Source organism: Dendronephthya gigantea, unplaced genomic scaffold (genome assembly GCF_004324835.1).
Source record: "Dendronephthya gigantea isolate DGI-Jeju-01 unplaced genomic scaffold, DenGig_1.0 000000F, whole genome shotgun sequence".
Lineage (NCBI taxonomy): Eukaryota > Metazoa > Cnidaria > Anthozoa > Malacalcyonacea > Nephtheidae > Dendronephthya > Dendronephthya gigantea.
Genome location: NW_021163010.1, coordinates 593,564 through 621,150, shown reverse-complemented (window position 1 = coordinate 621,150; position 27,587 = coordinate 593,564). Strand labels below are relative to the sequence as shown.

The window sequence follows — 27,587 nt, the reverse complement described above, 5'->3', positions numbered from 1 at the left end:
AGAAATTAACACGAGGACTGCAGTACGATGACAGTGATATCTTTGTGCATTTAAAGTTTTTTCAAGTGCAATACTGGCTTTTGGTTTACCTCTTGGTACGTCATGAGACGTCATATCCTATTACTTTTTGGTCAGATACCAATATACCCAAAGAACCTGATTTGACAAAATACTAAAATTTGGCCTAGCCTGTGAGATGTTTTCTACTCACACTTTGCTGTAAACTGTTAAAAAATTCATTATTCAATGCCAAAATAAGGCTGAATTCGTATGAAAAAAATGTTCATTAACTCAACCACGCATACAATGACATGCAAAAATTAGATTAAATTTCTTTATACATACTGTACAATATCACTGACACACTGACACTGAGATAACATGGGCATCCATCAAACGTCATCATAGTTGATATTGCTTGAGGAAACATTTCCTGAGGCTGACGATCAAGTGCTTCCGAGCCCTTATCGGTTGGAGCAAAGCTATCGTGCGGCTTATGCCGACCCTTGAGTATCGAAATACACACGGTTATCTTTGTGAGAAAAGGTGTAAGAACAGGCAAGTAGCAGCATTATCAGTTTAGTCAACATGACTATTAGCAGTTCAACTGTATGAGGTTTGAGTGATGGCCTTTTTTAGATATGCACTGCTGTAGTTATTGAATTCGATGAATGATAATGAGTCTAAAACACCAGCCTTTTGTTTTCTTTGTCTCCTTTATGGCACTAATGGAGACTAGGCCTAATTATTCAGCTGCGACCGGCTGTATCAGGCCTAACACACAAGTCAATTTTCTCATTTCTGTCGTAAAATCCAATTTTCATGGACCGCGGAGATAAGCATACAAAGAATCAAGCGCCCTCCCCCCGCCAAAATTTTTGGCAGGTAAGAAAAAACAACTGCTGTTACAAGAAAGGAACCTGAACCAAACCACATGCTCATTATCATCTCATTATCTATTGTTTAAATTGCATCCTACTCGACCAAAGTTAGCGGTAATAACGGTGTAAATGATATCAAGTAATTCGTCTTACGGTTCTCAACGTTCATTGTCTGTAATGAAAATTTTTTTCCTACATCTAATGCTCTCTCAAGTCTTAACTACCGACAAGCAATATATTATGATAAAAATAGAATAATCATTAGACCATTGAATTTATGGTTTCCTTTTCAAATTTGCCCCTGCATGAAATTGGGAGCTTATGACGTAAAACTGTTACAACAGATCAAATTGTGTAGTCCATGGAATTCAAATATCGATTGTATTAGTGAGATTTGGATAGATTTAATGCATGTCAATGCCCTCTTTTTCTTCCTGAATGTCACCGGGATAAATAGCAGGGCTCAGATTACTATTGTTTCCTTTAAAAGAACATGAACCAATCAAATACGATAAGTCTATAGCGCAATAAAAGAGCGAGAGGTGCTGACCATAGTGGTGATCTATAAGCATAACCAGCATAGGCGTTGTTTTCTGACTAATATAATAATTTGTCACAAAAATGTTTGAAGAGCTTCTCAAATGCCACTTATTGAAGTTAACACAATATTTACTTTTGGCCACATGTTTGTTGTGAGTTTCTCATCTTAATTTCCGTGATTTTGCTTTGCTGGTAAAAATTGAAAAGAATTCTCGTTTTTCTTTATTACTTTTGAACTCGCCACATGGTACCCGTTTCTAGAAGCCGGGGTTATCATAACAAAGCGAAATTAAAGTGAACAGGTAATGTAACTGATTTGGTACACAAGTGGACGCAATGATGGAACTGGATGCATATTTTCTGTCTGCAAAACATTATTCTAGTAAACTCCCTTTTTAATTCAAAATAACGAATAATTCATTTCCTCTGTTCATATCACAAAAATGTTATTTCATAGTGTTTTAATTATTTACGCACTGTTATATATTCGATATCTATATCCACTGTATATACACGTATCGGGGTTGTGTTATACGTTTTCTAAAAGTAAACCAAAACATCTTACATTCAAAGAGTCTTCTATCATTGAAGAATAAATAATTTATCTTTGTAAAATGTACAATTACAGAAGACTGTTTAAAAATACTATATTTAGACTGTACAATAAGGGCATTTTAAAACTACTACAATACATTCTAATTCTGCGCTTACATTTTACTGTAATTGTTCATTCATATCTCCCCATTTGAAATAAATAATAAATACAGGACATGTTCACGTGATTAAAATGACGAGATCGAGGCAGAATTAATTCATCCATTTCCGACAGTTCACTGCCCCACACAAACATGGAATCTTGTGTTGGTCATCTTCGAAATCAAATTTATAATCGTACGTTAACTGAAAAATAAAAGAAATATTGTTAAACAGGCACTAAAGAGTAAAGTCTAAAATTATATTTAGAGCTTTATAATTTTTTAATGATAGAATTTGCCATGTTAGACAGCGCGAACGCGAGTAATCTATCCGTAATAAGTTATATTTATTATACGCGAGCACTTACCTCCTCTCCTTTCTCTATACGTCTGTTTGATATTATTATAATTTTCTGTTCTCGTTCGAACCTTACAACTTCAGCAACACAGTTTGGCTAAAAATCAAGAAAAAACAACTATTTACAAGGAAAAAGCCTGCTCTATATTTAACTAAGAGTTACAGCAGAGATATTGAAGGTGCAGCTGTTGCGAACACTAAGCTGAACACAGTAGCATTTCAGGAAGATCGTGGAATAGAGTAACAAAGAATTAAATGAAACAATAAAACAGGTATACTATGGGTAAATTACCTGGCAAGAATGATTGATGTATCGAGCAGGTCCACCGGCAATCGTTGCATCAATGACGCTATCGTTATCAATACGAAACATGTAAACACCGTGATTCTAAAATAAGGCGAAATATAAAGTTGTTGGAACGCAAGTAAAGCCATCATCATCAAGTGGTATGAACGAACTGATCAATTTTGTAAGACGTGTTATGCTTGATCATCCTGGAGCAATCTGGGATACGTAGATCATTAACAAAACTGGAGCTTACCTGAGATTCATAGATTCTTTCTCTTTTGTTCGCCACTTCATTTCTTATGATTGAACCAATATATTCAATCACCATGTTGTTCTAGTGAAAATATTTAAATTGAAGATATTGAAGTCATGTTATATATTGATGTACAATATTTAATAATTACCGCAAGGCAGACATAGATTACTTGACACTTATCAAACTTACCCCTTCGAGATCTCTATTGGCAAATAAACCAAGCCCCTGGATACGTGATCTACCAAGAACAACATTCGACCTCCACTCGGACTTCAATTTTCGATATTGCTGGGTTTTAGAATGTGCAAATTGTTTTGAATAAACACTGTTGTTGAACTCTTCTGGTGGAACAACAACGGTAGTTGCTGACGAGGCATTCTTAGTGGAGCGACGAGCTCTCGCAGGCCTGTTAATAAATACGCATTTTAATGATACATATTACATAACATACTTGATGTGATCAAATTTTTCTAGTCAAATCACCTTTTGAAATGTGTTCTTAGATGTGGTTCTGAGCGTGCACAACCTGATGGATTGATGGCCAGCGGTAGCTCCATAATTGGTGATCGACCATATCTCATGTTATAGCCCTGCATTTGATCAACACCTGGCATCTGGGAATAAGACGTGAAAAATATGAGTAAAAAGTATACATTTATAGACAGGGCAAGCATGTTAATCTATTTGAAAAAGGATAAAGCTTCTCAAAACAACAACTAATATGATTGACAGTTTAATAGACAATTTGTCCAAGACATGATTATCACTTACCGATTCCACAATCCGCACAATAAGAGTTTCTGAAAGGCCAAACAAGTCCTGACGACAAGAGAGGAATATCATTAGAACAGTAAATTAATAATATTATCAAATAATTATATAATCTTTTTGTCCTCCACACTCTTACCTCACCAGTGATGTACCCTGGGAAAAGATTCACACGATTTGTGTTTTTCCGTTGGCTTTCGACTGGTTCAAGTATTTTCAACCACGCATCTGGTTTTATAAAACGTATACAAAATACAATTAGAAATTGTTCCTGCTCCGTACAAATAAAAGAACTTAAATGAACAATCAAATATTTGTAATGAGAACGTAAAATTTGAGAAATTTGAAGTTTGAGGGACAAGATTTACCAGTAATGTATTGTTTGGATTTATTTTTTAATTCGGGAAGATCGCTAATTGTAAAGTTTAGGTCAATTTACCTCTGGGTGTCCTGGCTTCAAACGAAACATCTTCGTATCCTTCTTCTTCAACTTTCACGACAAAATATGGATCACCATTTACATCTTTCACGTGACACTGATAACGACATCGCCGACCGACGACGCGCATGCTCCAGTAAATTCGTGTCGTCGAGAAGCCAACTGGATAGACAAAATCGCGAGTGTGGAATGCTTGCACTTGATGGGGTAAAAGTTGACCAATGGAGTTTAAGATTAAATTCCCAATCCTGAATGAATATGGTTTCTCGCTCGTCTGGTTATGATTCAGCATTCTAGATGATGAAGAAATCGTTACTCCCTTGTTCTAGCTAGTGTTTTGCAACTTTCACATGGTCAACACATGCACACTTCTGGTAATTCATATATCGCCATACTTGCCTTCATATTTCCCTATCTTACTAATATACTTTATTTCTACAAAGTCTTCATATCGCCAGTTTATTTGACTATTTAAATCTGAACTTGCTTCGAAAAAGCAATGAAAGGAATAGCGCCTTACTTTGCAATTTGTTCAATCTCTTGGCGGTTGACAAACACTTTTCTAAATACAGCATGAGATGGCAAAGTATTTTCCTCTAAATAATCACTTTGATGTTTTGGACACAGGACAGTCTAAATTAAAGAAACATAAACTCGTATGATATAATGAAGCCTTTCGATCCAGCATGACAATTAAGGTACTAACTCTGAGTATGAAAATCTTTTCTTTATAATGTATACGTTGTTGATATTTGACAAACCTTATCTTTAAAGAAGAGACAACCATGATCACGAGCACATTGGAAATGGTAACTATTGCTACAGTTGACAAGACATGTTCCAACAACTTTGCTGCAAAGGATGGTCGCACCTTTGCCATGACAAACAACACATTCCTATCGATGGGAGAAACCGCAATAAGACGGAGAATCAAAATATTTCTAACAACTGATTTAACCTGACAAAGACATTATTCCTCCTTGAAAATTCTATCATTTAAATATAGTTCTCCCAGAGAAATTAGGAACTACGAATTTTACCGGTATAGTTCCCTTGTTGTTTTTATCAGACCTTTTTTTCCTCTCTTGCTAACCTACTTCCGTTTGATGTTGTTAATTTGAACAACAACATTGCCGGGATAATTACCGTTTTCTCCCCTCTCTTGATGGCGTCTTCAACGTTCATTAACGCGCCGTTTTGTGTTTCATAAACTTCATGAGACCATAACGCACAGTTTAGATGAACCCAGGCATCCAAATCAACATTCAGTAATCTAGGAAAAAAATCATTAAACGAGTCACGCGCAATCACTGAAATAAAAAGTGGCAACAGTAATCTTGCGGTGCTATTTGCGCATAGATTTTACACAAGGATCATTTTATAAATCAAGTCCTTCCCTCAACAGGACGAAGATACATTATTGAAGATGGTGGATATCGTCGAGACATTTTCAAATACGTAAAGTTCAAGTGTCACAGAAGTACATACCTTGCTCTACCATTGGTATCTCCGTCACCAGATTGATAACATAAAACACAAGACCTTCTGTCTTTTTCAGAGGACTTTGATTCTGTTGCCATTCCATTTTTAACCAAAAGCTGCAAGAAAACGGATGAAGTGAAGGTGTAAATAGTTGATAATAGTGCCATACGAAAGAACAAAAATTACCTGGAAAACTTCATCATCCGATAATTCGTTAGGTTTTGTTTTCGGAGACGGTGTTTCCTTCCATCTCCGCCACTGAGATTTCTTAGAGCGTTTTTCCTCAACCTACGACGGGGGGGGGAAGAATAGTGAGTAACAATGAAGCAAAAGACAAACACAGACAATCCAAAAAACGAGATGTAAAGAATTTCTGACTATATAAAAAAAATAACTGACCTCTACCTCATCATTTTGTGATTTTTGGTGAGATTTCCCTAGCGAGCAAGATGACGTTCCTTCAGCGACTTCATCGCCTCTCACTTTCATTTCCCCATCATTTTCATTCACAAATTCATTTGATGTTGCCAACGCTTTAGTTTTTAATTCCTCCTCAGGAGTGGTAACGGATGAAGAAGATCCTTTGCTTGAACAAGTTTCAGATGTATCCAACGAGTAATACTGCTTTAGACACGCACTTGAACAGAATATATCTCTATCATCATTGATTCCATCTTCGACATTAACATTTTTGTAATCTAACGCCCTGCTATCATTTGAATCATCCTTTTTTTCTTCTGTCGAAGTATTTCTAACAACCCCAATACCAAGTATAACAAGATCACAATGTCGACAATATGGTCCAAAATTATCTTCCTTCATTTCTGAATTGTCTAAAGCAGTCGACATAACTCTCTCCACGTTAGGTCCTGTAGGAAACTGCGTGTTTCTAATCCGCTCGTTGTTATCCAAGTACACAGCTGAGGCAATTCTTACTGGTGATTGAACAGTGAATGTTTTTGGAGTATCAACATTGATTAGTTCACTTATTGCATTTACGGTTTCATGAACAGTCTTATCTGAGATTGCAGAAATAGTTAATGTTACGTTAACATCACTGTATATCTTGTTTACATCATTGTCCATCTGAAGAGAACTTTCAGCTTTACTACGAACACTCAAACCTTTATCGATAACAAATGCAGGATATGTCTTGTTTTGTGCTGCCGTTCCAGCCAAAATTTGCGAATGATCTTCGAACGCGCCATATCTTTGACGGTGTATACGATCAACTTGTTTCCCTTTCGAAAGACCATTTTTAACGTCTGCTCCAGAGTCACCATAGGGAGGTGTTGGAAACATTGAATTCGAGAATGAATTATGCGTTCGTTCGGCTAACATGTCATACACCCGCTGTTCTTTCGTTGCTAGATTGTGAACAAAGGTGGGGGAGGGTGGTAAAGAGGTTGGTGGGGTTGGAGGATTACCCAAACATGCTTTAACATCAGGAAACTTTTTATTCGCGTAATGATCGTCAACACCAGCGATGTATGAGCGGCCAAATGAACCTCGAAATGCGGCTTGTCCACGGGATAAACCATTGAGTGTTGGTTGAATGATTAAGCTAGGCATCAGAAACTCAGGTTCACACAATTGCAAAGGAGGAAGCTCTTTTAATGATTGAACTATAGCTTCATCGGTGAGTCTCGCTTTCTTAGATTTCGATGATCGACGTGTTGTTTCTTTCTTGCTATGTTTTCGATCAGAATGCAGACTTTTCATTTTTTTCCTTTCGGAAATTTTTCTTTCACGCTCCTCACTTTCAAATTGTCGTTTTACTCTGACGAGGTCATCCTGCTCTTTGTTCATTATTTCCGGCTTTTGTTGTTCTTGTTCATGTGAACTCTCCAAAGATTTTCGTGAATCATCTTTCGTATCATTTTTATCAAGCGTTTTCGTCGTATCTTGAATATCTTTTAGCTCAGCGTTTGCCATAAATGTATATGAAGCGGCTACAGCTTTGGGGGAACTTAAATCAGAACCATTCTTAAGGGTCAATTCCTCGGGAACTTTCTTTTCAACAAAATGATTATTTCCAGCAAATTCATTCTTCATTTCCTCCGGTTTGCTTGAGCCATGAATGTTGGATAAAATATTAACACCGTAGGTTCCAGCTGCGACAATGTCTTTCTGCCCAGATAAAGTTTGTAGACTTTCATTGCTGGATGATATATTCATCACAGTCAGCGTCTCCGAAATGAAATCGTCATTTTGCATCTCTTCAGCTCTACGAGCGGTCTCCGCCTCTGTTCTTTTTGCTTCAACATCCATATCGGCAACCATCATTTCCAGTTTTTCAAGCGCTTTCGGAGCCTGATTTTTGTCTCCAGTATCGTTAGGGACGCTGGTTATTTTGGGTGAAGTGATACCTGTCCTAGATTGTGACGTGGAGGAACTACCAACTAAACTATGCTGTGTTGCATCATTGACCGGTGATGATCGGGATACATGAGCTATCAACAGGTCTGCATGAGCCGTCATGTACGGCACTATTCGTTCGCTCCATCTTGGATCTACCATCTGTAAAGTTTACACAAGAAATGATCAAACAACAACCGAAGCAAACATTTGTTAGTTAATTAGGCAGGTTTACGATACCGAAATACTACTGCTATAATGGTTTACAAAAACAACAACAAATTCCTACAAAATTGTCCTAGTAATGTGATTGTGGTCCAGTTTTGTGACATGATAAAACCTAATTTCATTTACCTGGTGTTGGCCGTCTTTCTAACACAGCTTGAGGATGATCTCTTGTGACATCACTGTTGTTGAATGAAGAAGATATCTCACCATGTGTGCGATATGCTTGCTGTTCCAAATTTTCTTGCTGTTGTGGAAAAGGAGTTGGTTGCTGGGGTGTTGTTGGCTGAGAGCGATGCTGTAGTTCATACGGTGGATGTTGTAATTGATGTTGAAGCTGCATATGGTCAGCAACAGGTTGTTGATTAAGTTGTTTAATGTTTTCTGAATGAACGTGTTGTGATTGTTGTTGTTCTTGTTGGCTTTGATGGGACTGATGTTGTTGCTGAGGCGCTGGTTGTTGTTGCGCAAGTTGTTGTTGTGAAAGTTGTTGTTGATGAATAGCCAGAGGTTGTTGGTGTGTCTGTTCCTGGTGTTGTTGTTGACGACGTTGCTGTTGCTGTTGGTGAAGCTGTTGTTGCTGAATTAGCTGCTGAATTTGATTTGGCTGTGATTGGTTTTGTGCCAGTTGTTGTTGCAATTCCTGAGATTGTTGTTGTTGACCTTGATAGTGTCCCTGTGAATCTTGAGTTTGTAGCTGGTCGACTCGCAGATACCCTGAAGTTGGTTGTTGTTTTTCGGATTGCTGAGTCACCTGTTGTTGTTCAACAGTTTGTTCTTGACCATGTTGTTGTAGACCTTGTTGCTGTATTTCTACTTCATTCTGTCGCTCTTGCTTTTCATCTTTAGTAATCGCTCCACTTTCAGGTACATTTTGTGCAACAGTCGTAGCCACGGTTGTTGTGATTTCTGCCGTTCCTTGAGTAATGGTCGTCGCTTGAGTTTTTTGAACAACAGGTCCGGAATCGCTAAGAGTCAACTCAATATTTTGAGCACTTGATGTAGGAACTGATTCTTTTGGAGGATTCTTCGCTTTACTTCGAGATCGTCGACTACGTTTTGGCTTCTCCTAGTGGCGAAAAAATATAATTACGTGAACTATATGTTTACAGTGAGTTTAGAAATACAATTATAGTAGTTTAGAGAAGTTAATGGTGTGATCAAAGCGACAATAGTATCGTGGAAATGCCCTATGTACAATCTCACTACGAAAACGGAAAGAAAAATCAACGACATATTTAAACAGTAAAATTTTTTACAAATTCCTTTGCTTGTGAAAAGCTAGTGAGAAACCAAAACATTTTGTTTTAGAGCTCTTACATTTGTAACAACTTACCTCGTTGGTTGGTGGCCGAATATCCTGTGGCAGGCCAGGATTTCTTCCAAAAATATCCGTCAAACCCATGGAGCTACCATATTGCTGCGCCCACTGTTGTTGTTGGCGCACAAGTTCCTGCTGGTATAATTGCATGTGTTTCTGCTGCGTCGGATCCATTTGGTTATACATCGCGTTTAGACCAAATACTTGCATATGTATTTGTTGTACAACAAGTTGTCCTTGTTGCCAGTGTTGCAGTATTTGTGTCTGCAAAAACCTCAGTTGTTGCTGCTGTTGCAAAACCCGCTGATGCAATGCGGGATCTTGAGTCTGTTGCAACTGAATCTGCAACTGTTGTAATTGTTGATACAGCAACTGATATTGATGTTGTAACTGGGAATGAGCTTGTTGCCAAAGTAACTGCTGTTGCTGAGCTTGTAATAGCATGTGTTGTTGTTGAGGTGAGAGGGCAAGTTGTGGCGGTGGTAGAACTGGTTGTGGGTTGGCTGGATTAGCTGGTAAAGATGGGTTACCTGTGCCATACGGGAGAACTAACGGTTTTCCACTGAATTCGTCGCCATTTCCTTGATCTTCGTGTTCCCTAACTTCATCATTTGGAGGGGCAAAGCTTGGGTCAGCTGTATCAACACGCCTAGCGTTACCTTCGTCCACAGTGACGCAAGTTTCTTGACTGACAGGTAAGATCTCATTCTCAATGTTTCCAGAATGATTTACAGCAACAATATCGCGTTGAGCTTCAGTCTCGACAGCAGCATTTGGATAACCAGCAGCTCCGAAATGACCAGCATGCGTCGAAAGATCGATTGTAGAACTCCTACGATCCTTTCTTCCAGTCTTTCGTTTCTCACTCTTTGCAGAAGCAATGTCTGAGTAGATTGCAGTCGTGGAAGCATGACTCGTCGCTAGGGTTTGGGTGGAATATGTTGAAATGCTCGCTTGCGAGTGACTTGCTTGTGTTGCTGTTAAAAATTCCGAATCATTTTGACCATTCTTTGCAAGCTCATGGAAATTAAACTTTGGAGTATGATCTACGATTGCTGCAGGTAAAGGCTGTTGGTTGAAAGGATTAGAAATATGCTGGGGATGATTTGATTTATCCATGCTAACAAGTTGAAGATCATGACGCTGAGATGTACGTTGTTGTTCAAGAAACAGTCGTTGTTGAATTGGATCTGAAGCTATGGCTGGAGGTACGCCTGGCATTACCTGCGCATTATTTCCCCACATATTCTGTGGTGTAGGTGTTTGCTGTTGCACCATGTATTGTCGAGCTTGTAGTTGTTTCTGCATTTGTCGCTGTCGATATAAATACTGCAAACGTTCCTGATGTTCTTCTTCGGTGTCTATCTCGGGCATTTCTTTTGTGTTAACTGTGAACTGGTTGGCCTGACGAGGTGGTTGTGGAGGCTGGTACGGTTGTTGTGGGGGAAAACGATGTTGATTTAGCTGCATCTGAATAAATTCTTGCTGTTGTTTTTGAGCAAGGACCAACTGCTTGCGTTGTTCTCGCTGTAACACTTCTTGTTGTTGCAACTGTTGTTGTTTCTGCAAATGTTGTATTTGTTGCTGCTTCTGTAGTGCCTCTTGTTGTTTTTGACGCGGTGTTTGGTCGCGGTTTGATTCAGATGCTTCACTCTGTGTTGAATGAACTGCGGACATTTCAGGCCGGGTCACCGCTAAATGCTGCGTAGCTGATTGGTAAGCACTTGCTTCTCTCGACACGGGTTTGTTAAGCTCGTTATTTGACGAGATAGGAGTATTTGGCGTAGAAGCCGGCACTTGAGGAGCTAATGTTGGTTGATTAAAACCTGTTTGTTCCGGTTGGCCAGGTTGCTGGAGCTCATATCGTACTTCATGATGATGTAATTGTGATTCTGAAATGTGTTGCTGCATTGAATGCTGTGTATGCTGATGTTGATCACGCTGGGACAACCAGTTCTGAGGCTGCTCTTCGGCTGACATGATTCTTGATGTTTTTTCTGGTAAAGAATTCCCTGGAGGACACGATGGCTCGTGCCTCCAACGCGATGCTTGGATTTCAACAGATGTTACTGAGGTTGTCGCAACGACCGTTTCTATTGGAAATGAAGAGCTTGACTGGGAATTTTCAACAACTCTCTCTGCATGAGGTACAGCAATGACCGAAGCATCCTGTAGTGCCTGTTCAACTCCGCCCGACTGGGTGGACGAAATGAAATTTGACAACTGTCGTTGAATTGAACTGTCATTATGAGCGGATGCCTGACTGCCATGTTGGACTGTAATTTGACTTACGTTATCAGCCTCGGACGCAGGTTTTCTCCAGTCAGCGGTCTTATTTGGTTTACTGCGAACGTCTTTCCGTACAGAGTAAATATCTTGGTTTTGAAGTTGTTGTTTTCGGTTTTCTTGTTGTCTTTGTTGCTGCAGCAACTTCCATTCTCTCTCCCTTTCTTGCCATATTTGATTCTTCTTATCTTTCAACTCCCGTTCCTTGTCTCGATCACCACGATTCTTTTTTGGAGTTCTGTCTTTCTTGGAAACTTCGTTTGCCATATTATGAGCGCCCTGGGGTGACGTCAACGTTGGTTCTGCTGGTTGGATCGGTTGACTTATACTCGCCAGAGGCTCAGTTGGTGGGAAGGAAGGTTTTGAGGGGAAAGGATATTGTGCATTGGGTTGCTGTGGTACAACCTGCATCACTTGAGATTTTTCTGTGTTGGTAATTATATTAACCTGGGTGTTATTGTTGTGTGGGTTTGGCGCAATCATTCCTGGGTAGGATATTGGGCGTTCGCTTTTAACATTGGATGAATGTTCCGGCTGACGTTCAATGGGCAGTCCATTGACAACAGGTGCTGCAGGTGCCTCTGTGGTTATCTGTGAACTGGATACTCCAGGTTTTGAAGTGCCATTCTGCAAGCAGAAGTAGGAACAGAAGATTAGGACTGACATTACAGTCACAGGGGAATATCGAGGAATATATTGGCTCAACAGGTGTTAATAGTGGTCACGGTTTACTTACCCGCTTTATCTGATCTTTCAACTTAACTCTGTTGTCTCTCGCTCTATGCTGTGAAGACAAACATTTGATTAGGTTTAGTTAAGTTTGTGTTGGACAAAGCAACGAGTAAACTTCATCATAAATGTTGCATTCATCTTTCTATACAAACACTATGAACTACCCCCCTCTCCCGCTGGGAAGGTTTCCTTATATGAGAATGCATTATATAGTTTGCTCACCCGATAAGGTTCTCGTTCTTCTGTTCTTAGTTTTCTCCATAGTCTTGCCATCGCCCGATATCTTGGTACCCATTCTATAGAAAATTTTAAATTTAAATCATTCAATGGTGGCCGGTAAAAATATATTAAATACACTATAAACAGAACTAAGAGTAAACGAAAAATTCTCATGCAAATGCGACGTGAGCAAGTACTGTTTTTCCCCTGCAATGAATGAAGAATAAATCAGGAAAATACCTGGATATTCCTCGCGAAGATTAGGATAGTTTAAATTAGCATAAAGAACTGGCGAAATGGTTGCCATGGCTCCCAGTTTTTCATCTTCCTGCCATTTTAGAAGTTGCTTATGACTATCAGCTCGGGGGCTCTCGGGACGTGGTCGGCGTGGTCCTAAATCATCATCAAAATGTTCAAACTCGGGTTCAACACGAGAACCATTCGTGGGAGTATGAACCATATCGATATTAGTGTGAATACGATGGTCTTGATGTGTGGTCTGGTAAGGCGGCGGTTCTCCAACTGGCATTGTGTCCCAAGCATGACTATGAATCTCACGAAGATATGGTCCGCGTGATGCAGCCGGGTAGGGAGGTGGGGGAGGACGTTGGGGAACTGGGTTGGACTGCACGTGAACACCAACAGAACTCAACAGTGGATCAGAAACTAAACCGGGTTGTCTCTGATTTAACTCGTTTTCTATACCAGTAAAGAATTCTTCGATATCTTTACTATCAACCATTGGTAGGTCTCCACCAGGGGGAACAAGAATATCTGGGTTTAAAGAATGAACCTCTTCTGTAACATGGCTACCGCTGGAAACAGAGCCACCAGTTAACCGTCCACCTGAATCAAATGACAGAAATTTATTTTCAATGTTTCAACAAACTTTTTAGCACCATAACTTAAACATATTTTCAATCCAAACTTTTCGTTTCTTCCAACAATGAAATATATCAATGGAACGAGAAACACAATGGCGACAATTTCCGGGCAATCTTTTTTTCCGCTGTCGATTATACAAGCAGTGGCAGGTTGCATAAAAATGCTAACAACATTTTAACTGCACTCTTACACAAAGAGTGAACTGTACTTCTCACCTTGGTTTGAAGAATCTTGCTCGTTTCTCATGCTTTCGCCTTCTGCCGCTGTCACTAGCATACCCAGTTGATTGACAAGAACATCGGGATCAGGAAGATTCAAATCGGGAGCTGTAGGTAAGGTTTCTATAGGGTCTGGTGCCGGCATTGCTGGTGCACACGTGACAGGTGGGTGAACTGCAGCAGGCACGTTCTGCGCAAGAGCGGGCGGTGTAGACCATCTAAGATGTTTTCAAAAAGGTTTGTTAGTTCAGTTGTGTTTGATCATTTTGAGCAGATGAAAATCATGCGTAAAATACGATGACATGGCAAAGTCATGATAATGGACGTCATGATGAACACTTTTGAGCCGCCGATCTTTTACGGTCCAACGAAATAACGGAATTAAATAAATGAAACGTCAATACAAACCTGACTGAGTCCATTGGCTGGCTTACAGTTTCTTTGACATTATCAGTGACATCCTTGGCAGGCGAAGGATGAGTGTAGGGGATGTTTTCAGCAATGTTTGATGTTGTAGACATTAATAAACTTCGTCCGAAAAAGTCCATCTGAAATTAAGAGATTAGACATGCACTTAGATAGTAATAAGGTCGCAAGGTCGACCATGATGGATATTGCATCATTTTGTATTAACACAAAGTGCTTAATACAAAATAAAAAAGGGTGGATAAATGGTACTTGATGGATCATAAAAAGTTCTTTCTTTTATACCTAAAATTGCACGCTTATTTCAATATATAATAAGACTATCCTGAATCACGGTGATTAATCACAATGGATTATGATTATATATGCCTTAGAATGACCACTCCCTTTGTTCTCTTAACCTATAGAGTTCTATCGTCTCTTTCAATTGTTTCAATAAGAATAAATCATTTCTGGTCTCTTCCCTTCTCTTCCCCAGATTTTAAGTAAAAGAAAGAACAAGTATAAAATTTATAAAAATGACATGTAAGAATTCTTTCTAAATGTACCTGTAAATTCTGCAATTGATTATCTTTAGTTGCAGCACCCCCATCACGTTTCTTGCTTGCCGTCTTCTTTGCTTGTAATGGTTGACGGGCAGACTGTGACATGCAAGAAGAATAAACATGCAGAAAATAAGATTCTTGGATATTGTTTCGAGTCAAACTACACAAACGTATGTGTTTAGCTAGCTGATATAGAAGGCCTAATGTCACGAATCATGCATGACATAAAACATGAATCTTACCCAGGTGTTATTTTCACCGCCAGAGTTAGTCTCAGGAGCTGTGCCCCTTCCAGTTTGTGACGATGACCTCTCTGCATTTGTGACTGCATTATTCCCACCAGGTTGATCAGTTTTCCTCATTCTATTCCGTGGTTTTTGTTTCTTCTTAATCACTTTGTTATGATGCCTCTTAGTTTCATCAATATGCTTCCTGCCACATTCAGTTAAAAAAACTGCAGCTGGTGAACAATTCTCCCCGGTATTTCCGAGTGCAATACGACTGGCAAGACTCATCTCAACTGTTCCTTTAGAACCGTATCTTTGAACTGGGTGCAATGGTTTTCTCCCTGATCCTGGATGGTAATGTTGAATGGAGGTAGCCATTGGAGACGAAGGTCCTAAATGAAAACAAAAAATGCTGTTTGTATCTGAAGTTCGTTTTTAGAGTCATCACCAAAGTAACATAAAGAAACATGTTCAGATCTAGCGTCAGCCGGTGAGCTATATAGGAACGATCATTCACATCCGCTAATCTTATACGCAGAATAAATGAGATAGTGAAATAGTTAAATGCTTCGTACTTAGCCCTGAGAGAAACACAACTCACCAAAAGTGCCAAAAGCATAGGAAGACATAGAGGCGAGAGTATTGACCGTAGACTGACCCCAACGCGAGGTTGTCGTTATACTACTAGTAGATGCTATGCAAGCAAAAAAACTTTGCGATTTTGGACGACAATAATAACATTTGTATCCAGCATCTGCGGCACGTTCAACATCTATTTCTTTCGTAAATTGATCGCAATACGCATGAAGCCATCTACAGATTAGAAAAAAAACAAAAAACAACGCTATTGAGTTGATCCAAACATATCATGTTACATGCGTGTATCTTGATCAAGGCTCGGTGTCGGGTATATTGATGCACGCATGTTATGCATAAAGCACGTTGAAATAGCCATGCAGTCATAACCTAATAATGTCCGGCTTGTTTCAAACATCGACGCATCAAGTTTAGATATTACTCACCTTTCACATTCAACACATTGGATCATCAAGTCATCCACTTTATACAAAGTTTTACAGATTGGACAGGTAGTTAGACTAGAACAAGGTCCACACAGGGTGTAATTTGACATCCATTTACACGACTTCCCCGGAGTTGTTCTTGCACAAAGAGTACACACCACACACCTAGAAGCAAATTAAACCAATTCTTTTCAGGAAACTTTTGTCATCATTGAGAACAATCTCACCATGAAGTTACATTGAGAAGGTCGACTTTTTGAGCCGACGTCGAAATTATGGTTAAAAGCCCTATTCAGCCTAACTGCTGCGAGAAACTGTAATAAACGATATTATTGTATTAAAACGTACCATTTACATTTCCATCCTCCATGAGGGACATGATCCAATGGTGGATCAAGACAATATGTGTGATAACTAATATCACAATTATCACACAACAACAATCTAGCCTCATCACTTCCTTTGCCACAACCTTCACAAAATGTACAGTCCAAACATCTCCAGCCTTTTGTGATTATCACCTTGTTGATCTGAAATCAAATTTAAATGGAATTCAGGTATGAATTTTTTATGAAACAGCCCGGTTATTTCATTAAAATGTTTAGTTATAGAAGTTGAAACTTAATATTTATCCGGAGACATTTAAGAAACAGAGTCACTGATATAAGAGGTCTTTGCGTCATCAATAATAAGCAATCCACGGAAATTTATAAACAGAGAAAAGTTAATGTTATTATCCTAGAAATGAGTTAGGCTTGAATGTTCCAACTACTGACAGCTACCACTGAATGACATTAATAATAGAGGTGATGTAAGACGATGTAAGATTGTCTGTAAATAAACATAGCAAAGCATGGCTGAATGCAGGATTATAAACATGCAATTCAAGACATACGTTTGCAGAAGAGAAGTTATACTGACGTCACTACAAGTAGAACAGGAAACCCATGTTGCTTTAGTCCGCGTTGTTTAAGCAAACCAACTGGGTCTCATAGTCTTACATGGATCGACAACCAATTTACAATACTATGTGTTTATATAGATGGTAAATAAAAACTATACGATACTCCTCTTCCTAATATAAACATTAATACCCAATTGATGTTTCCTAGGTTTATTAATTTCAGGACCTAAAACGGTGCGTTTTGAAGCAACTTTGCCGTTTTTACGTAGATTCAACACTTTCGTGATCATATTTTATTTCTAGAAATTTATCAAATTTTTTATCTCCGTCTACAGCAGGAATGTAGGACGCACAAAGAAAATATTTACACAATAAACATTAAAATCAACACAAACACTAGGCACTTTACATATTCTGGTTAAATAAATCTCGCAGCGATCCCTTCATATTCGCCGGGTCGTATAATATTCCTTTACTATAGCTTGAGAACAATGACTTCATGCAACAAATCTCCTAGCGCCAGGCCTCGCATTGTTGAACTGAGAAGAAACATTATGTTCAGCGGTATAAATCATCTAAAGTTATTTTGCAGTTTTATGTGTATTACTATTAGTGCATATTTTTACTTGGTTGATCATAACTACTGCAGCATATAGACACATAAGTCCAGCGATGATCAAAGCTATTATATCATCCAGTAACCAAGCTTTATTGGAAAACAGAACGACGAGTGAACTAACCAACACACCCAGACCCATCAATGACCCACCCAGGGAATCCATTGTATCCGTCATAAGAGCCGAGCTACCCAACTTGCGAGAAAGTTTAAATTTGATATAAAATAACCCAAAGTATAATGTCACTCCTATAGAGGCCACAATCACTGTAATCTTCATATCGGTTTCCTTTTCTTTGCGAGTCACAGACAAAATGGTCGGCACAATAATTGAAATGGCTGACACAGCATTCACAAATGCCACTCCAAGTGTTGCAATTGTTTCTTTATCATCCGTACTAACATTCGTGAAGCTTGAAAATCTCCAGATTAACATCAACGAGGATATAGCTTGAAGTAGGGCGTCAAATGCATACGCAAATATTCCAGAGCTGTTTGTGCCAGAATAAGTTGCATAGCATACAACACTTAATGCCAGCGCCACAAGCAAAGTAAAAACACACAAAAGAGTTGCTAGGCTGTTTAGTTTGAGTAACTCTGCAGGGAGAAGCTTTCTTTTTGGTGGGAACAGGATATCAGCCAGGCATGAAATACGAGGACACTTGACATCGTCCAGGAAGGAAAAACATTCATAACTTGTCGCATTGCTCTTAGCATTTTTCCTCGAATCTCGGCTTGATTGTGGCGAAACTAAAACACATTTCATCAAGGAATCTTTCGACATGTTGCTCTTAGTTTGTCATCTTTTTTGCACCACACGCAAATCCAATATGGCACAGGTAGACAAGCAAACTCCACGCAGGATACCATAAATATCTGCCCACAGATCGTGTTCGTCTTGATTTAAGAATGTGCACTTTACGGCTTTCCGGAAGAAAAGAACTATTTATAAATGTTGTAAACGTGGACTGCATTGAATACTAAGACGCGGACTCGAAAATGTAATCTTCGCGATTCCGCAGACTTCCATGGACAATTCAGGAAGAAATATACTCAGGGTATATTTCGGAAGTCAGAGTGTATACGGAAATTCTATGAATAACAGAATCACGTAGAGAATGGCACGAAGTTATGGGGATTAATAGTAATTTAAAGCTTGTGGAAAAAACTTAAAACTTAGATCACAGGCCACCGCCACCCTCACAACCTCAAGGAAATGTTGAAATACGATTTACAGTACATGGCTGCCGCAGCTGCGGCAATGATTCTTTGTTAACATTCTTTCTTAACAGATTCTTTCTCAGAAGCGTAAATTTCTTGGTCTTCTATCAGCAGCAACAAGAAATCCATGAAAGCTTTTTGTGGACGCGCAACGCTTAAAATTGTTTTACTTTTTTATGCTTTAAAAAAAACACATCTTAAATATCGCTTGGAAACCATCAGAAGTTTGATCATGAATTATGAACGGAATATAAACGAGTTGATGCATAGTTGTGGCATTTTGGCGTATCGGTCATCTCGAAGAAAAAATCTGTCCAGTTTAACACGGAACTGGATTAAATTAATCCTGTCGGGGAAAATGTTGAAGAGATAGAGACCGAATTAGTACATACTTTCAGGTTTTTTTATAATTCGATACCCGGTTTTCGTTAGCAATTATTTAATGGTTTGTTTGTTCCCTCTGCAGATGGATTCCAAAAAAGCCGTATTTGTGAATTCGTTTAGCTTACATCCTCGCAATCACGAGTTAAACAGGTGCCTGTAACTGCGTAGCAAGCATTTCACGGTATATTGAATAAAAGACTGTGGGAGCTCTTATTTAACGCCGTCCCTGTCATTCAGTATATGGATCTTAACATATTTTTATACATTTCTTCAAATCAGAACGAAGTTAATATTATGATTTCTGATATCTAACCAAGTGCCGGTTTTATAAAGGTTGTCGACTTTTAACTGCTGTTAACGACAGAATAAGCCAATCCGAATCGTTTATTTTGAAACTACGATTTAACTACCGAAAGCGTAGTTAAAAATTTCATACAACTTGTCGACATGTAAAAGAAATTTCCTGTAGCTATCAAGAGATAAATCGCACCAAATTTCATATAAAAAATTGCAAGCGTAAACGGGCTTTTATAGTTTATCTTAAATGATATAATATGAAGTATTGGTTAGGTCGAGAAAGGGTTAAGAATGAAATAATGAGGTACCTTGACGTTAACACAATACGGATGATAACACTGCCCACACTGTGAACATGGTATTAAATGACCTTCAACTCCTTGACCAAAACTACCACAACATCTGCACATATCCTAAAATACGATCATTTATGTGGTTATAACGCGGAGGTTCTTAACTCGTTTCCATGGCTTCTTTTGGGGCGCCAGATGGTGAAGAAGAGAGGAAAAAAAGGAAACTGAAAAGCGGGTTGGACGCGAGAAGATATAGTTGTCAAGATGTAGTTGTCAAGATGTAGTTGTCAGACTATAACTTTGCCTCAGTAGTATGATTTGGTTTGATCCTGCTTTGGCAGATTGTGTCTGAGAAATCTCTCGTCATCCTGCGCGTTTTCCTTTTAAACTTTGGGGCGAGGAGGCGTTTTTGTAGCTTAAAATGTTTGATGTAACATATAAAAACATGTGAGGCAACATGCAGGCAGAACAACATAATAATTATTCACCTGTGTTTTCATCCTGCGGTCGTCTGTTGAAAACAAAACCAAACTAGACTTCAAACCTTCTCCTAAGATGTGCTTATTCGGATCTTCTTGGCTGTTCGCTCCACCAGGCTAAACCGAAAACAACAAACGTATAACCATTGGAACTAATCGGTTAAATATAGTAAACCAACACGAAAAAAGTCTGTTTCGTTGTATTCAGTGAAAGGAAAATAGCATTGACAGTAGCAACCAGACAGAGACATACCTGGTTCTCTTTGTCTTGCACAGATTGTGCAGGAACAGTTTTGTTTTTTAATTTACTTCCTGGTTTGCCAGTTTTCCCTCGTCTCCTGCTTGTGCCACCTGTGCCTCTAGGCTGTAAGAATGGGTAAAGAGCGTAAATATTTATGCCCGAGGTCTACGGAGGTTTAGAGCTTGTATTTCTTAGTGATATAGCTACTGAAAGTTACTGAAATATCTAAAAATCCCAGGGGACCCCAGCTAACGTACCTTTCAAAACAATACATGTATCTATGAAAAGAAAAGCCATACTAACCCTTCGTGCCAACTTTCGTTTCCCAGCTTGTTTGCCACCACTGACATTAGCTTTCTTAGAAATGATCGGCGTGGGGGCCTGCAGCGAGTTGGAGAATTGTGCTGTGGTTGAAAACTCGTCATCTTTTAATTCGACTTCCATTTCCTCGTCAAATGGCAATTTCTCTCCCAAATCGTAGGAATCATCTAACTCGCCGCAGTCTATGTTCATGTTGATGTTCATATCTAAGGACAGACTCGAATCTGTCATAGACGAAAGCATATCCTCACTGCCAGGTAGTTGGTTGTTCGATGGTATTACTGCAGGATTTTCCTCAATATTGTTAATCGTTGGCTAGTAAAAAATAAATATTATATTATGACATTCTTCGAAACCCCCCAGCAACCACTGAAACGCGCAGTATTTGCAATGAAGTCATGAAAATAGGACCGACCATTGCGGTAAATTCTTACGGTCTTACCTCGTGCTTGTAAAGCCCCCTACAGTTTGTACACATGTATGGCACCATATCAGCAAATGCCTCATCACATTCTTTATGAACAGATTTTTCACACTTTTTACATTGAACCATTGGTATATCCGAGAAATGTCTGTACGCTCGTCGACATTGTGGGCATGATAGGCCCTTGTTTCGTTGTTGGTAGCAACTATCACAAACTGTATAGTTGAAATGCCATCTTGAAGTCGCACCAGAACCAGGTGTATTTGAACCACAGTCATAACAACGTCGGCAGTTCTATTTAACATTTCAAACACTAATGTTACGGCGCATTTACTTCATATAAGTCATACAGTAAAGTATACTTTTTGTAGTAGGTGGAAATTTTAGACCTTTTGTAAGAATTACGGGAGTGAGGAATGGACAAAACGGGACCCTTTGTCATGATTTGTCAGGGACATATTAATATCAATTGAGTTCACATTAATATCAATTAATATCAATTGATGCAGAAAAATGTCTTCAGTAATAATTCCTACCTCACATTTCCAACCATCCTTTGGTGCAGAAGCAACTGGAGGTTTGAGGCAATAGAAATGGTAGCCTTTATCACAAATATCACACACCAACATTTTGTTATCATCCACAGACGACCTTAGTAAGAATAAACAATTTGAGTAATGGACAAGCACAATTATCTTTTATATTTTATCAACGACATTTCCTAAACAGAACTCTATGTCATACTCTAAGTGTACTTACCCACAGTCACTACATATTTTACACGCTGGACAATGCCAAGCCATACGAGCACATGGCAGGATATCAACTTCGGGTTGTAAGCATTTCCCATGAAAATGTCTCCAACAGTTGCAACAAAATAATTGTTTTGTCAAATCTCCAACTTCATCACAAACTGCACACTTTGCATCGTCACCAACTAAAAGAAAGTTGCATATTAGTAATTAGTGCACTATACATTTAATCCCAGGAGGGCATCACATTAATTGAAAACTGGCCTTGGAAATGGCCCAAAAAAACCCGCTTACCAAGCTCTTCTGCCTTATGAATATGTTCAGGACACAACACCATTTTTGATTTCACTTCCTATAATTTTAAAGCAACTTGAAATAATGCTGAGGAAAGCTTCCAACAGATTAGCACTCACTTCTTTGTGCACGTACACTAACTATAAGTCTATAACACTATCATACACACGGTTTGCAGACATCAATATTGCCTAATCTTCTCTCTATAATAACAATAATAACACATGTTTATGAGTTGAATTTACCTGGAAGCAGCCAGCACTTGAAGCACAGGTATAATGAAATTTCTTCGTACAATTTTTGTCATTACATGACACACTAGCACCAAAGTTGTTACAATGTTCACATTTCTGAAATATAGAAAGATTTTTTAAGTATTCGAAAAAACTATAAAACTACTGATTATTCTAAAAATGGAGCAGAAGAATAACCTGTGTCATTGCATGAAAAACAGCCTGAGCAACATTTTTCACATTTGTCTCATCTTGTTCAACAAATTCAGACCAAAGTGCACAACATGTATGGCACCAAGTATGACCTGTTGCCTCAAAAAGTTCATCAATGTCTCGTTCATGTGAAGTTCCAAACAGAATCATATCCAAAGGAAGATTAGGATTGGAGCTTACAACAGAGAAACCATTAACAACAGTGCTTTTCTTCCTTCCCTTAAATGGTGGTCGTCCAGGTCCACGACGTACTGTTAGTGTTGGTTCTTCAAGCATATCTGGTGGTTTATCTCTTGGTAACTGCTCATAGTAAAGTTGGAATGGGTTAAAACCAGCAGTTGGATCATATCTTGTGAGACTACCTTGCATCATTCGTGTTTCCAATCCTCGATTACAGAGAGCACATGCCTTACTGTTCCTAAAACAACATTTTTAGTTTAAAGAATGGCAAAAAAAAAATACTGATTGAAAACAGCTCAGTCCAAAATTATTCAAATTGAAGGTTTGCATACCATGGATTTAGCACAATTATCTTTTATTTCATATAATGAATGTTATGTTAATGTACAATATATACACCTTAAAAAGTCGCTGTATTTATTTTCTACAGCCTCATAGATCTATTTACTCTAGAGTAGAAAAATGAGCAGTCTTTTGCCTACAGTATTTATGCACATCTCATACTGTAGTGAATTCAGGTTTTTCCCAGCATATGTTTACTTACATATGTTGTTCTTCAAACGCATCAGATGAAATATCCTGATCATCATCATCAGCACAGATTTTTGCTGGTGGTAGGAAATGGTTAGGAACAATACAGTCTTTTGTCATATCATATGGTGGTGGAACATCTGGTCCTGGTTTTACCATTAACACTTGCTTGCTAATAAAAAGATATAACATGAATGGGTTAAGACAAAATTTAAGTGCAATTAACCAGCTATATTATTACAGCCATTACAAGTAGTTCAAAAATTATTTTGGTACAAAGTTTAAATATTAAATATAATCTAAAAAGTAGATGAAAATTTGTCGTTTATCCCTTGAATTAATAGAACAAAACACTTCTAGAAGTTTTTTTCTATAAGCACTGACCTTGCTGAATTAATCCTGGTCTTTCTATGACTAGCAGGATTATTTCGAGTTTTGTTGCTTTTTTTCACTGGTCGAAGTCCATCTTTAATTGAAGCATAGTTGTCTTTGTTCTCGGAAAGTACAGCTATATTGCCTGGCATTGCCTTCATGTCCAAACAAACTTGCATCTAAAAGATGAACAAACGAAATTGGAATAGTTCAATTTAGCTCTCCTAATCAATACTCTAAGTAGGGTGAAATTTAAGAGAAACAAAGAGTTGGGAAGTTTTTATTTCAAAATCTACATTAATCCAGGAATAACAACTAGCCCCCCAATACTACAGAATTTATTTCATACCACATACCACAAATAAATAATAGCACTTCAATATGAAGCATTAATTTTCCTGAATGTCAAACATTAGCATAATAAATGAAAATTGCTGAATTAAGCTTTTAGGATAGCATTTTGAATGCTCTATACAAAGCAAAGTGCTATTCAAAGCACATAATATTTATTTGTAGTAAGGGTCCTCAAAGTAACATCCAGGGTTACTTCCTGTGTAAGTAATGCACATAAAAATATTATCTCATTAGGTCAGTCATACCAGTGTAGGGCTTGTTTTTCCACCGAACGTTTTGGATTCTGCTACAAAATAAAACAAAGTTGTTTGTCAGTAGGCTCAATATTTTCACAACCAAAAACAGATATAAAATTGGCGAGCTGATATCAAGCATTACAGTATTATAAAGCTTCCAGCTGTCAGATATTATTATATCTAACAGTTCTTATTTTTGAATAGCTATTTGATTTGTTTTCACAACAGAAAACATGAACGCGTGCATTTTGATTCGAAGAACCGATTTTATTAAAAATTACGCTGGACGCAACGTTGTGTATGGCTGAATGAAAATTTCAACGTGAAACAACGTGTTCTTATTTGTAATTTGTAAACAATGTTGTTTTGAGAGCGGAGACTTCCTGGGAACAGTTAATATGCGGCCAAATACGAAGAAAATTGTTCGAGCATTCGAGTATCGGGGAAGATCTCTTTCTTAAAAGATAAAATCCAAGCAGTAACCTGGCGTACCGCTGGCTATGGCGGCCAAATACAACAACAAATGAACATTCATTAATAATAAAATATCGCAGAAGCGACCAGATGTCTTTGAGAAATATTACTTAAATGGTAAAGTATTGGTTAAAGTTTTTAAACATCGCGTGTAGCGATATTCAGTAACCAAAGTTATTTATAGGGAATCGTCGAACGGAATGCATGCAACTTTCAAAATTAGCCTTCTACTCCAAAACTCACTAATTATTCATAATACATTTTTGAAAGTTATTTCTTTTGTAATTTGGCACGAAGCTGGCATTTTTTGGAGCATTTCTAACGAGAAATACCTATATAACATTGCGCCAACACATCCAGGGCAGAGTGGAAAAATAAAATCAATGGTGAGGTGCCGTTAATAAAAATAAAACGTGCAATTGACATGACAACAACGAAATGACCTCAGCTTGAGTCACTACTGAATTTGCAACATTTTCCTTTAAATGGAAGCAAGCCGAACTCGAAAACAACAATGCTCGTACTTTAAAGACGAATTGTGCTGCTTGAAAATTTTCTAAACAGAAAAATATTTCCGTACTTAGAAAAATATTGAAAAGGTGACCTTGAGGCGGTTTACAGTGTAAATGCATTCGTTCAACGGAATCAACACAATGATCAGAACACACGGTCTACAGATCGCGAACACAGTTATAAAAATCGTTATCGACGTGATAATGTTATACTCCACACATTCTTGTTCACAAACAAAAATCCGACAGTGGTGGATTTTGATTCTGAACAACTTCTAATCAAAGCTATTGATCTACTTTAGTTAAAGTATGGTGTTCTGCAAAATGCCTTGACATGCTGGCAGTATATTTCAAATAAAATTTTAGTAAATACGAGAGTGAATTGAACTAACCTGACATTTCATTCGATTTTACAAGCCTTCCACTAACGCTGGCTTGTTGCTCAGTAATCCATAGATCTGAGAGAAACAAAAAAAATCCAAATTATATTCACTGCAACGAATGCACTCGATGTGATCGCTTGCAAGTCGACTCCAATGAACCGGTCGAACTATTTGTAAACGGTTTTTAGAAGCAATGAATAACGTATTCGCAGAGACCTTGGGAAATAATTTCGTCTTTATGTGTTTCTTCATTTATCCAATAGCAAAGTTAAGGCAAAAAACGGCGAGGTTTCACCTTTCTTGCAAGAATTGTTTATGTCGTTTCAAGTTGAATTCGTATAAAAAACTCCGCCATACCTTGTAGCAATTTATATTTTAGTTCTGAGCTGCGCAAAACAGCTCGTGGCCCAGAAGTCCATTCTCTCCGCTGTAAAAGTAGCGTCATTTTATTGGTTAAATCCAAGCACGTGACTAATGGGAAACAACGCGAACAAAAGACGCTGTACAGTTCACTTTTTCATCAAAAAAATAGTTACTTTCAAGTTACTTCGTCCGATTTTGTTTCAAAAATGAAATTTCCTATTTGTATAATAATGTATCAAAAATCACATAGCACACACCATGGCCAACTATGTAACCGCAATGAACCAGGCTTTCTGCTAGCGCTTGTAAGTTTTGCGCACAAAAACCTTGTGTCAGTATATAGTATACAGCCGTAACCAATGTACCCAGTTCACTTCCTTAGCACCATTCAGTATCAAGGTTAAATCTCGCGAGAATCACGCCTGGGGAGGGCTATGCTCTGAATGTCAGTTGAGAATATGACAACCGACCAGTTTTCTGCGCACATAGGGGAAAATGTACATAGAAGTCATGAAAATGGTGAAAAGACTGAAAGGGTTCTTGCAAGAAACTGCGGTTGTTCTACCCTGTGGTACTGGATGTAAATGGCCAATCAGAGTTGTGTATTTCTGAGTTAACTAGGGTTTAACTATGCAACGTGTACTTAAATAGTTTATACAACCGGCCCCTGGTAATTTGTTCGAGCTAATTGTTCGAGCTAGTCACAGGCAGTTTTATTGAAAATCATTCAACCCACAACCCCCAAAAAATTTTGGTTCTATGTTCAGCCTCTATGACATATCTATCCTAATTCTCCAAGATTTTATTTCAGTGATTTCCATCCACTCAATATATGATACCAAGAATCCTAGATTTACGCATTAGCGGTCAGTGGTATTTTACAGCGCGGTGCACTTAGCTGCATCAAAATAGACATAATAATAGTAGCAAATAACTAAATAACATCAATATATACAGTGAAATGACAGAAATGTAACAACTGAAAAATGAAAGGGAATTATTATCGTGATTCGGTCGGTCCACGGCTCTTGCTTCCGCTGAGAGGTGTGAGCCTGCTGTTGAACAATGTTGTGCACTTATGCAAGTGTGTCACAAATTACACACAATCGGTGAAACTGTATTGGGTGTAACAAAATATTATTATTTTATATTATTTTTTATATCTGACTTGAAAAATCCACACTGCTCCAGGTATTGAATTTGAATAAATCTAATTTTGATTTTATACTTGCCAATACAAGTAGATATAGTGGCAATGGCATGACGTTTTCGAAAAATAGATTCTCGATCAGTTAAACTGTTAAAGCAATCCAAAGACAATCCAAAAGACACCCAAAT

At 38.2% G+C, this 27,587-nt stretch overlaps 2 protein-coding genes across 2 annotated transcripts; both read right to left on the bottom strand.

Moving 5' to 3' along the window:
- Positions 1-1,825: 1,825 nt before the first annotated feature.
- Positions 1,826-26,259, bottom strand: LOC114522229 (histone-lysine N-methyltransferase 2C-like). The gene is given in 43 exon segments (XM_028542874.1): positions 1,826-2,321; positions 2,485-2,571; positions 2,767-2,862; positions 3,017-3,097; positions 3,209-3,425; positions 3,503-3,633; positions 3,791-3,838; positions 3,927-4,015; positions 4,227-4,519; positions 4,747-4,859; positions 4,988-5,122; positions 5,373-5,499; positions 5,715-5,824; positions 5,895-5,996; positions 6,108-8,138; positions 8,140-8,228; positions 8,421-9,360; positions 9,628-12,525; positions 12,635-12,682; positions 12,853-12,926; positions 13,090-13,695; positions 13,950-14,170; positions 14,361-14,500; positions 14,927-15,019; positions 15,166-15,542; positions 15,752-15,963; positions 16,173-16,337; positions 16,521-16,702; positions 19,903-20,007; positions 20,376-20,483; positions 20,620-20,730; positions 20,911-21,243; positions 21,371-21,646; positions 21,889-22,003; positions 22,112-22,289; positions 22,399-22,456; positions 22,644-22,748; positions 22,830-23,262; positions 23,569-23,727; positions 23,940-24,106; positions 24,527-24,567; positions 25,896-25,961; positions 26,103-26,259. Coding segments are annotated over 42 exon segments (11,994 nt in total). The 5' UTR covers positions 25,903-25,961; positions 26,103-26,259; the 3' UTR covers positions 1,826-2,228.
- On the bottom strand, positions 17,285-19,094 carry LOC114522220 (transmembrane protein 163-like). The gene has a single exon (XM_028542861.1). It carries the CDS (start codon positions 18,474-18,476, stop codon positions 17,658-17,660), a length of 819 nt encoding a protein of 272 aa, XP_028398662.1. The 5' UTR covers positions 18,477-19,094; the 3' UTR covers positions 17,285-17,657.
- Positions 26,260-27,587: the final 1,328 nt, after the last annotated feature.

What these genes read in the sequence shown, in the direction of transcription:
- LOC114522220 (XM_028542861.1), bottom strand. Translation starts at nt 18,476, where the DNA reads ATGTCGAAAGATTCCTTGATGAAATGTGTTTTAGTTTCGCCACAATCA.